The sequence below is a fragment of the Physeter macrocephalus genome, chromosome 6 (assembly GCF_002837175.3).
Source record: "Physeter macrocephalus isolate SW-GA chromosome 6, ASM283717v5, whole genome shotgun sequence".
Classification (NCBI taxonomy): domain Eukaryota; kingdom Metazoa; phylum Chordata; class Mammalia; order Artiodactyla; family Physeteridae; genus Physeter; species Physeter macrocephalus.
Window position 1 is genome coordinate 76443755 of NC_041219.1, and position 12649 is coordinate 76456403.

At 37.2% G+C, this 12649-nt stretch overlaps 1 protein-coding gene across 4 annotated transcripts in view; it reads left to right on the forward strand.

Moving 5' to 3' along the window:
* The window catches only part of FAR2 (fatty acyl-CoA reductase 2), a 128704-nt gene that overhangs the window by 97992 nt on the left and 18063 nt on the right, over positions 1-12649 (forward strand). For all 4 annotated transcript variants that reach the window (XM_007120273.3, XM_007120272.4, XM_007120271.4 and 1 more), the window contains 2 exons: positions 1576-1751; positions 5712-5891. In XM_007120273.3, the coding sequence (XP_007120335.1) occupies positions 1576-1751; positions 5712-5891 (356 nt within the window). The remainder of the gene's footprint in view (positions 1-1575; positions 1752-5711; positions 5892-12649) is intronic.

Below are 12649 nucleotides of genomic sequence, written 5' to 3' on the forward strand. Positions count from 1 at the left end.
CTGAGCCTGCGCGTCCGGAGCCTGTGCTCCGCAACGGGAGAGGCCACAGCAGTGAGAGGCCCGCGTACGGCAAAAAAAAAAAAAAAAAAAAAAGAGCCTTCTACAAATGCAGTTATTAAAAAGGGGGGTAATTGTACAAATGTTACATAAATTTATCCAAAAATATCCTACCTGTGTTTGTTGTACAATTAACACAAACTACAAAGGAAAACATTTGACTGGGAAAGCAAATACTAGCATGCTTATGATCCATTATGCCTGGAGAGCTATTAAATGTCTTTCTGAAAGAACCAGAATGACCTTTTTTGAGAATGTCCCTCAGATACTTTTCAATCCCAGATGTCAAAAAAGCATTGAGGATTGACCTAACTTCTGAATTATTTTCAGAATTATAGTAACACTAAAAAGGCCGACCTTATAGTGCAGGAAAATCATAGCTGCAAGACAGAAGTATATTATCTTGCCAGGTCAGTACATGGATTTTATTCCCTTTCCTAGTTGGCTTCATTAAATTTCCATGTTCCTCTGAACATGGTCTTGCCTGATACAAATGAGACATGATTTCTCTGAACACCTGAGATCAATTTCTTATTACCCAACTGAAAAGCCTTGGGTAGCTCTCTAATGGGGAGGAGAAGCCTTCTGCTAAGGATCAAGCAACAGATGAAAACATTCTTTTGGGGTTAAAAGGGAGAAAAGGATTGTTCGTCTCCACTACTATATTACTATTAAAAACGTAGACTAATTTTCTCTGCTCTGAACCTTTCTAAACATGTAACCTTACTTTTCTCGTCCTCACTGTTAACATACCATACCAATACTACAATAAAATTTTATTTTATCAAAGTAGGTTGGAGCCAAGATCATTTCATTAAAATTGTTATTTTCTGAGAAAATGGAAAATAAAATTTAATCTGAGAACTTCTGTGTGGAGGGGAAAGTAGAGACTGTTTCATCTGAATAATTGTAATAAAAGCTAAAACTGCCAGTGCTCTTTCCTTTTTCCTGTATAAATAAATTAGAACATTAAAAAATCAATTAAAATCTTATAAAAAGTACCTGAGCTCATGTAATCCTCTTACTAGACAATAACTGCCATTTATATTAGAATGAGATTATATAAAATTTTTGTTTGTTTTACCCATTAGAAGTTTTCTTAATTTGTTTTTTTCTAATTATCTTTGTGCTTCTAAGACATCTTGTTAATCTGGTACAATTAACCAAATTGTTTTGAACCTGTGCTCATGAGACCTTCTTAAGGGCTGGTGATTTTGCTGGTAATTTGTCAAGGCTGTGTAAAGGCTGGTGATTTTGCACTGAAAACAATATTTCCCAGGCAGAAATGGAAACAATCATCATGTATAAACCTGAAGCTGCCCTGGAAGGGAAGAGAGGATGGCACAGGATATGGATGACTTAATACCCCTCCTTCACCCTGCAGGAAAAGTTCAAAATACACTCCTTACTGGTTATTGGAACGGACTTTTTCAAATTTTATCAAATTAAGAGGAGCAGGAATTATACTAAACGGACGATGGTGATGATGATCTTTGATGGTTTATATTTATGTTTTAGCTGTTTGAAAAAGTCAAAGAAGTTTGTCCAAATGTGCATGAGAAGATCCGAGCTATTTCTGCAGATCTCAATCAGAATGACTTTGCCATCAGCAAGGAAGACATGCAGGAGCTTCTTTCCTACACAAACATCATCTTCCACTGTGCAGCTACTGTGCGCTTTGATGACCACCTGAGGTACATCCCATTCCCCTCTCATGACTTGTATTATACATGTGTGTGCACGCGTGTGTGTGTAAGTTTCTCTATGATTTCCATTTTATTTTATTTTTTAATATTTATTTGTTTATTTTATTCTTGGCTGCGTCGGGTCTTAGTTGCAGCTCACAGGCTCTTTGCTGCGGCGCGAGGGCTTCTCTCTAGTTGTGGTGTATGGGATTTCTCTTCTCTAGTTGTGGCACGCGGGCTCCAGAGTGCATGGGCTCAGAAGCTGTGGCACATGGGCTTAGTTGCCCGGCAACATGTGGGATCTTAGTTCCCAGACCAGGAATCGAACCCATGTCCCCTGAATTGGAAGGCAGATTCTTTACCACTGGACCACCAGGGAAGTCCCTATGATTTCTTTTTTTTTTTAAAGAGATATTCTCAATGAAAAAAAAAAATACAAAGGAGTAAAACTTCTCTAAAATCTTACCATCCAGAGTTAACCATTTACTATTGTGAAGACCATCCATTTCAGCTTCTTTTTTAAAAAGATATATTTATTTATTTATTTTTGGCTGTGTTGGGTCTTTGTTACTGCGCACAGGCTTTCTGTAGTCGTGGCGAGCAGGAGCTACTCTTTGTTGCGAAGAGCGGGCTTCTCATTGCGGTGGCTTCTGTTGTTGCGGAGCACGGGCTCTAGGTGCGCGGGCTTCAGTAGTTGTGGCTTGCCGGCTTTAGAGCGCAGGCTCAGTAGTTGTGGTGTATGGGCTTAGTTGCTCCGTGGCATGTGGGATCTTCCCGGACCAGGGATCAAACTCTTGTCCCCTGCATGGCAGGCAGATTCTTAACCACTGCGCCCCCAGGGACGTCCCTCAGCTTTTCTTTATGCATCCATAATAGAATAGATTTATGTTCAATTTCACCAAAAAAAAGGCATCACATTGAGAATGGTTTTTGCAACCTGTTCAATTTTATTTTTAGATATCTTTCATTGTCAATTGATATTCTATTATAACTTGTAACGACTACATGACATTCCATTGTACATGTATATAATATACTCAACCAGTTCTGTATTGGTGGATGTTTTTTTAGAGTGTTCTAGCTTTTCACTATTACAAACAGCGCTGCAGTGAACATCTGTGTCGAATACATTTTTTTCCCTTTGGGTAAATTTCCAGAAGTAGAATTGTTAGACACATACTAGATGTATCCAGGTTATGAACAGTTTATATTTTGACATATAATGCTAAGTTGCTTTCTAAAAGTGGTATTAATTTACGCTGTTCTTGTGCATATGAATGCTCATTTCTAACACCCACAACAGTACCATATTATAATTTTTTAATTCTTTTATCATTGTCAATATTATAATGCAAATAGCATTGCATAGTTTGATTACTGTTTCTTTGATAATCAGAGGTGTTTACATGCCGGCATGCATTTTATTCTTTTGTGAAATGCCTGTTTACGTTCTTCACCTATTTTTCTCTTGAAACCTTTTTTTCTTGTCAGTTTTAGGACTTCTTGGAAGATTTAGCATATTAACTCTGTCTTTTATAAGGCTCAAAATATTTTAACAGTTTATCATTTGTCCTCAGCTCTATTTTATTATTTACATAGTTTTTCATAATTTCTTCCAGTATTTTTATTGTTTTATTTTTACACTTAAATCTTTGACCCATTTAAAATTTATTTAGCTATAAAGAATAATAGGAAAATTCCATAAAAAGAAGAGTGATGTAGGTGTGAATGTACAATATTTTTTTATTACCAAAAGATGGGTTTTTTTTTTTGTTGTTAAACCTTTTTTTCTTGTCAGTTTTAGGACTTCTTGGAAGATTTAGCATATTAACTCTGTCTTTATAAGGCTCAAAATATTTTACCAGTTTATCATTTGTCCTCAGCTCTATTTTATTATTTACACAGTTTTTCATAATTTCTTCCAGTATTTTTATTGTTTTATTTTTACACTTAAATCTTTGACCCATTTAAAATTTATTTAGCTATAAAGAATAATAGGAAAATTCCATAAAAAGAAGAGTGATGTAGGTGTGAATGTACAATATTTTTTTATTACCAAAAGATGGGTGTTTTTTTTTGGTTTTTTTTTTGCGGTACGCGGGCCTCTCACTGCTGTAGCCCCTCCCGTTGCGGAGCACAGGCTCCGGACGCGCAGGCTCAAGATGGTTATTTTTTAAACAACATTTATTAAATGATTTCTTTTCACTTTTTGTTTGAAAGGAAACTCTCATAGTATATTAAATTCCTATTTCGGAGCTCTTATTCCATTAATTAGGCTTTCTCTTCCAGTACCACAGTATTTTAATGACTACGATTTTTATTTGATTAAGCAACTATACACACATTTTTCTCTTTTTATAAAATTTTCCTGACTGTTCTCACCTCTTGATAAAACAGAATAAATTTGCCAAGTTTTTTCAAGGGTTGGGAGTTTGATTGAGATTACCTTGAATATGCAGATTGATTTAGAAAAACAGCATATTTAAAACATTGACTCTTCCTATCCAAGAACAATATATATCTCAGTTTATTCAGTTTTTCTGTTATGACCCTTAATGAAGTTTTATCATTTTCTTCATATAGAGCCTATTCATTTATTATTAATTTGATATATGTTTTAAATGTTCTTTTTTGAATATGTGCCTTTCTTCCATTATAGTCTCTAATTTTTGTTTCTATATAGGAAAACTAGTGATTTTTTTATATAACTTTTATAAGTGGATGCCTTACTGAATTATGTTATTGTTCATTCCAGTTTTTCAGCTGCTAGTTTGTTTTCCAGATATACAATTATATAATCTAATAGTCATTTCTGGATTGCCTTTGCAGTGTTTGTACTTATTAATTAATTTTATTTTCCTCTCTAATTATAAGGCTGGAACTTCAGAGCAGTGTTAAGCAGTAGTGACCGTTGGCATTCTTCTTGGCCCAACTTTAAAATCAGTGCTCCTTACTTTTCACCATTAAGCATGACACAGGCTAGCAAATTAAAATATACATTTTTAAATCATTTTCTTCCTCTTTTAGTGAATTTATAAAAATTGAATTGGAAATGGATATTGAATGTCATTTTTAAACTTTTCAAAAATATATATATCTATACATGATCATGTATTTTTTCTCTTTTTGAGTTAGATTAATAAGTTTCCTGATTTTGTATGAAACATGTATTTCTAGAAAGAACTATTTCATTGTCATCACATGTTTATATAGCTTTGTATTCTATTGGGTAAAATTTAGGATTTTGACATCAATTTTTTTTATTGAAGTAAAGTTGATTTACAATGTTGTGCTAATTTCTGCTGTATAGCAAAGTGATTCAGTTATACATATATATGTTCTTTTTTATATTCTTTTCCATTATGGTTTATCACAAGATATTGAATATAGTTCCCTGTGCTCTACAGTAGGACCTTGTTGTTTATCCATCCTGTATATAATAGTTTGCATCTGCTAATCGCAGACTGCCAATCTGTCCCTCCCCCACTCTCCTCCCCCTTGGCAACCACATCTGTTCTCTATTGACATCATTATTTATGTCTGACCTGTACCTTTGCAATAGAAACATATTTCTCATTCTATATTCACTGTTGCTCTCCTCCAATTTATTTGAATTTTCTAATTTAAGTTAGATGCCTAATTTATGTTTTTTATTCTTTTAATGGCTGCTTAGGAAGCCCCATTATAAATTCAGAGGATTGCGATTTTTTTCCTTCCGGTTGATTTAGAACCACGTGACCTCTAAATGCAACACTCACCATAGGATTTATGTGCACAGAAAACATCATCAACATATTACACACTCCAATTATCACATAACTTTGTGACCATGACCTGTACTTTTCTTCCTGGTCCTTTGATGCAGCCACAAAAATCAGATGGATATGCCAGTTATTGGAGTGGGTGCAGTTCCAGCAAAACGGGATGCGAGTTGCCTCACTGCATTTCCTTCTGTCTAATCTTCTCCAGACATGCCGTGCAGCTTAACGTCACGGCCACCCAGCAGCTCTTGCTCATGGCCAGTCAGATGCCAAACTTGGAAGCCTTCATACACATCTCTACTGCCTTTTCAAATTGTAACCTGAAGCACATTGATGAAGTCATCTATCCATGCCCTGTGGAGCCAAAAAAAATCATCGACTCCATGGAGTAAGTTGGGTTAAATGAGGGGGTGAAGGGTGGGCAGACTGTTGTTCTCTTTGGCTCTTTGTAGTCGTTCATTTATAAGGTAACAAAGTGAGACACTCTTGGAGCAAAATGCTTCGAAAAGGTGCCAGCTTTAACTCCCTGTCCTTGCTATTCCCTCCATCCCCGGTGGAGAATATAGTACTTGGTGATGGAGCAGGGATAGGGGTAGAAAAGTCCTACAGAAAAGTTGTATTGAGTAGTTTAGGATTGCATGAAGTACTTGAGAGTACTTTATATGGAAGCGGTTTCTCAATTCTCAGTGAACTCAGCATTGTTGCTAGATAAGGGAAGTATCATACATAGTATAAACGTTCAGAAGAAAGGTTTTGGCATCAGACTGGCAAAGGTACTGCAACTTACTAGCTGTGTGACCTTGAGCAAGTTCTTTGGCCTCTCTGAGCCTTAGTTCCTTCATTTGTAAAATGGGGCTAATAATAGTCCCTGTCCTTATAGTTGTGATGATGATAAAGTGAGTTATATAAAGCAATTATTGCAGTGCTAGGGAGTGTTTAATAGCAGTTAATCAAAAGGTTAATAAAGAAGAACTAATAGAGAAGAGAAATTTCTTCCAAATCTGGCAGAAAGTGTTGGTCTCTTGCTCTATTCAGCTGAGAGGCACTTTTTTACTGTACTGTTATGCATGAGAGACAGAGGTCTAGCATTTTTCTCTTTTTGCCAACTAACAGGAACCACTTTCTTTTTAGGACATGGCCCTTGTCTCAGAATAAGCATGCTTTTCGTTCTGCCTCTTCATTCTTCTGTTCCATTTACCAAGTTTACCTTGTTTTGTTTGTTTTTTTAAAAGGCTCTGCATAAAAAGTATTATAGCAAAAAAAAAAAAGTATTATAGCAGAGAAAATAGACCGTTTCCTGGTGAATTTGTCATATTTTAATTTCTTATAATACTGTATCTTCTATTTAAGATATACTCTTTAAAATGAAGCTTTAGCTAAATCAAGAGGTTATTCCCTTCAGGGCAAACATTTTTATCTCATACAACTCTGATAATATATATTTTTACCTGTCATTTAAAAATATCCAGGACAAAGAAAAATGAAAGTCATCTAAAGGAGCCGGAGTTTGCTTAAGTTGCTAATAAATGATGATTTGCTTAATTGGTGCAAAGGAAACTTTCAGAGTCCAAAATTTGTCAGGATAGTTGGAGAAAAGACCCTGATGCCAAAGTCAGTGCAGGAAAGTCGATGTCTAAAGCCTTGGCATGTTTTCAGGATGGAATTGATTTGTTTGTCGTTTACCCACCCCCTGACAGCATTGTCTCTGGGTAAATGTGATGTTTATGGATGTGATAAGCCCAGGAAAGGAGCACAGTCCCCTTTGATTCCTGACCCTGCCACTGAGATTCCAGAGGCTCACTCCACTGTTAACCCCCTAACCCCTGACAGATCTTAGCACGGTTTGAGGAGGGATCTCTGAGAGGTCACCAGAGAAAAGAGCTAGGAAATGGAGATTCAGTTCACCCATTGCATACCACTTCCTCCCTCCCAAACTGTGTTCAGATGCTCAAAAACCCCAGATTTCAAAGAATAAGCTCACCTCCCAGAGGAGGAGCTGACTTATAGTGAGGCATTTGGCACTTCCCATACTCCCCACTATATGTCAGCTGGTAAAGGCAGGTAATGACTACATGATTGATGATCAAACTGTAATTGACATGGGTACAAAACTTACGTCTGTCTGTCTTGTACTGCTCTCAGAGGAGAACAATTATTTTTAAACATATATATATATAGCCAAATAGAACTAGGAATACAATTATATTTTATCTCAACAGAATTCACTTTGAATGCAATTAAGGAAATAAAGGTTTTGTTTTTTTAAACAGGGAGAACATCATTATTACAATTTATTTGTTCAGAATTTTATACTAAGGACCATCTGTCCAGCCCGTCCCTCTCAGCCCTCCCCTTACATGTGTGCTGCAGTCACACGGAAGTACTCACCCCTCTCTCTCTCTCTTACCTCTCTGCCTTTGCTTAGGTGGTTCTGTTTCTAGAGACTACTTCCACCCCCGCTTCCCCTGGTGAGTTCCTATCCAGACATCAGAGCTCTCCCCTCGGAGCCCACGGGCTCAGGTGGCCGTTCTTGGTGCTCCCAGAGTGCTCATCTTCATCACTGTCCTTAGCACAGGTCATTCGAAATGTCTGGTTATTCGTCTGTATTCCCCAGTGGACAATGAACCTCTCAAAGGAGGAGAGTAGCTCTTGCTCCTTCTTGCTCTCCAGGGCCAGCACATAGTAGGAACTCAAATATTTGCCGAATGAATGAACACTTTTTGATGGAACTGGATGACTGCTGTTCATACCACTCCAGCTGGTATTTTTTGTTCTTGTTTCTTTGTTTGTTTAGACAAAGCAAGAATAGATGACAGAATTCCATAGCAAGCTGATATTTGGGGATGTGAAGTCTTGTGTATAAAATACCTCTATGCCCACATCTCATCCCTGTTTCGGATTGCACTTCTTTTCTTCTTAAACTTTGAATAAAACCTATGTGTTAAGTCTGGAATAATGCTTTGAATAAATCCCAGCAGCCCATCACCAACTAGACCATTGTTCACGACTGTTTCAACAGTTCCTACATCAGATGGAATTTTCTGAATAACAAATAGCACTAAATTTTAGAATGACAAATAGCATTAAAGTTATTCCTAATAAACATTAGTGCACCTAAATCCAGGTTTGGTTGCTGCGTTTTAAGAAAATAGTTTTCTCCGATTTCATCTCTGTTTTGTAATTGTAGTAACTGTAGTTAAAACAAAATTAGTTTCCAAGAATTTTAGGTTTCTATCTCCCTTGGAAATTTTTATTAACAGTAACCCCATGGGGTTCTGTCATTGTTCTTAGTACTGCAGTGGTCCTCATTTGTTTAAAGGAACCAGGAGTTAGACAACAGGAAAATGATCAATTTCCCACTGCCTTCACTTTGTGTTGTCTTTCAATTCCCAGATGCTTTAATCCAGCCAAAGTTCCTGATAGAGTTGTACCTATTAAAAATCATACTTTAAGCTACTTGGCCACCAGAAGACACAGCTGATCTGCCAGGTGAAAGAGAAAAGTTGTTTCTTGATCAAACACTAATTGCAGTCAGCCATGGCAGATGTGCTGCAGGTAGAGAGTGTGAGAAACGGGGAAATTGAGGTCACAGCAGCCTCGGTAATGGCCCTTTGGGAAATACAAAAAGAGGTCAAATGTTGGAAAGTAGTTTTGCCTTCATGCTGAAGAGCACATTGTTAACACTAAGAATGCTTATCTATTCTAGGGGAAAGGAAGAAGCTGGTTTTAGCATTTGGGCTTTTATTGTCAGGATTGTACAGCATTAGGGTGGCATCTAAGCAGCTGACAAAAAAACTGTCATTTCTGTGTACCATGCTTTAATGCTAATCGGAGCAGGGTTAAATTGTTTCTTAAACAAACTGAATAATGTTCATGTTGTCAGGTCATTGGAGCCAGAGTAGGTGCTCAGTGAAAGTCTATAGGGTAATACAGAGGCCAAGTCACCACCAGCATTAGGCTCAGATATACCCTTTTCCCCAATAAAAGTTTCATATTTACTTTGAAGCCTGTTAAATTTATTCTGAAGCCAACTCTGCCAAATTGAAGTCAGTCAACCTTTAACCTTTCAGCTTCCCAGGCCTTTTCACCACTGCCGCTGGACATTAGCTTCCAGTTTTTCTTCATTCTCTGCAAAGACATACCCTCTCCTACTTGCCCGGTCTCCCTACAACCCCACCTCCTTCTGAGTTCACCCATTCTGTCCTATCATTATCCATCTCAGCTTCCCAAACCTTTGCCAGCACATAAATTGGCCAATCAAGACTGTCTTGTGGGAGGACACACATTTACTGAATAAGGTAGCTCTTTCCTGGGGGCAGAAAGGTGATTGGACACAGAGATAAGAGACATAAAAAACATAATCCCTCCTGGACTCATTGTAAAGTGGGGAAACAGACACCTGGGCGAGAATATACGGCATGATAATCAAGGGAAGAACATAATCCAGATGAGAGAAAAGAGAGCAAAAGCTACCACGAAGCAGTGTGTCCAGTATTTCCTCCCAGACACCTTTTCCGATATACCTCTAGGTATATCTAGCTTGCCCTGCTTATTGCATAAGAAAATTAGGAGGAAAAATACATATTACTCTTGCTATTTCATTCAGTAAATATGTAAATTATGAAATTAATGATATTAGGAGGTTGAATAAATAAGTTTCAAACCAAAAAAGTAATATTTAGAGGAAATTGTGTGTGTGCGTGTGTGTGTGTGTGTGTGTGTGACACACACAGCCTTTGGAAGTCTTCAGTAACTTTTTGCTTCTTTTGAAGCTACTTAAGTACAAGTTTAGTATTTGGAACCCATAGGTTCAGACATCTTGAGTACACTGAAGGGCATTGGCTTTAATTTCAGAAATGTTCTTTGGTTTATATGCTGTCTTTTTTCCATGCTAACTTATTCGCTATTTTAAAAACTGATCGAAAACAAACAACAGCAGCAACTCAAACTTTGGTAAAGAAGAGCATGAACTGATTTTCGGTCCTGAAAAGGACATCACGTAACCAATGGCTGTGCATATTTGTTACATTAATCTCTTCTTCAAACCTGGGAAATGGCTGGATGAGATATGGTCTGTTTGGCTGTATTCAAAAAGATATTGTTAAACCAACTATTACCTTTGTAGATATATCCTTCTTGGTTGTTTTACTAAAAATAAGAATGTCTTAGATTTGTTGGCTCATTTTGTTTTATCAAATAGCTCTAAGTGTAGTTGTAAATATTCCTGTTTGTCCTCATATAACCTGAAAATTTAGAACAGATATAATTATTGCCATTTTTTCATAAGTGAAAATGGAGGAAACAGAAGATGATACAGTAGAATATGGGGGAGCTACAAATAGTAGAGGCAGACCATCTACAGAACACTACAACTTCTTTTGCTTTGTGTTCTTAGAAACCTATGAAACCAATATTTTCTAAGGTGAGCTAACTCACCAAACTCGGGGAAGCCTCCAGGTGTTATCCTTTCCATGCACACCAATAGCAGTAACAGCACATGGTACCATCCATGTGACATACAATCCTAGCATTGCTGGCTTCTGATGTTTTCTTAAATTTGTTTTTTTTTTACAGCCTTAATAAAATTAGGCTGTATTTATTCTGACCCAGTTTTTGTAACCTGTATGTTTTTGCAGGTGAAAAAAAAGATGGTCTTAAGTCAGTTAATCCACTGCTGACCCACAAATAAGATGAGGTAAAGATAACATTATTAGAAAGATAGAGAAGTGCCTGCATTATCCCTCACTCTCTCCCAACACTCGGGTGACTATATAATTGAAATATCTTCTGTTTTTCTAAGTACTTGGAGTTGTTTTTAATTTTAGGAACTTCTCAACCTTTCCGTTTTCAGTGTAAATCAGAAGGCATTTGATAATAGAAGGCATCTGATACTAGAAGGCATCTGATACTAGGCTAGAAAATACTCGGCAGTGGTAGCTGCAAAGCAAGGGAAACCAAACCATCACAGGCAGTACTCATGTTCCTCTCCAATATCGGAGAGTTACTGAAATTGAGAGTTGTATTTCTGAATAAGTCTTGGCATTAAGCACATCTTAAATACTCAACAATTTGTCATGGGAGGAAGGCGATAACCTCTAATAAGATTTTTCTGCAGTCAAAATAGTAATGATTGCGCTGGGTCCGATAAAATAGGAATAAATGTACCAAACACATGGATTTTAAAAATCACACGGACGTATAGCCTAATTTTTAAAAACTATATTATATCAAAAGTTTAACCAAATAGATCTACCAGCTAAGAGAAACTTTCAATATTTAATCCACAATAATGTGATTGCTTTCTTAGAGACGATCAGATCAACTTTGGGATTATCAAAATGGTTCTAACGTCTTTAAAAAAAAAAGATTAGGCTAATGCCATGGTAACTCAGTTATTCGTGATACAGGTCTTCCTGTAAGTGAAGGTATTCAATAATCACTCTATTAAAGCTGCTTCGCAGTGCTATTCTCACTCCACTTGACACACTGTTAATAGTTATAAGAGCACTTCAGAACTCACTGGAAATCTCTGGAAATGATTACCAAGTTATTAGCATAGACTCTAAACAGACCTTCAAAATACAGTGCATAGATTTGCTAAAATGTTGTAAGTCTGCTAAGTGTAGTTGCTTTTCTTTTTTTGAGGCATTGAATAGAATTTTTAAAAAATCAAAGCTGAAGGTTTCAAGATGGGTGCCATGGGTTCTAACTGGACAACAGTGAATGAGTGGAGCTGCTACTGATGAGCCTCGGAGGACGGACTCTCAAGCCCATGACCAGGGCAGCCAGCCCGCTGCCAGGTGCCCAACTGGCCCCCGCAATGCATTCACTGAATGTACCTTCATAGGTACATTCCTGCTGAGAGAAAATAATTGAAGATAGAGATTGAGTCTCTATAATCAAGTAGTAGACTGCATAGCTATTGGATAAATCTATCGAGGCAGGAGGCCATAGGATTCGACTAGTAATATTGGGCTGAGCAGTGTGGAGAGCAAAGAACTCATCCGTCATGCATCATTTGGACAGGTATACTCTCAAGCCTTGGTGTCCTCTGACAGTGCCTAATTCCAGAACTCAGGCTAGAAGGGGGAAGTTTTGTGTGATTGTCAATGTCTCACGTTTCTTTTCTGGTCTATTGTCTAACAT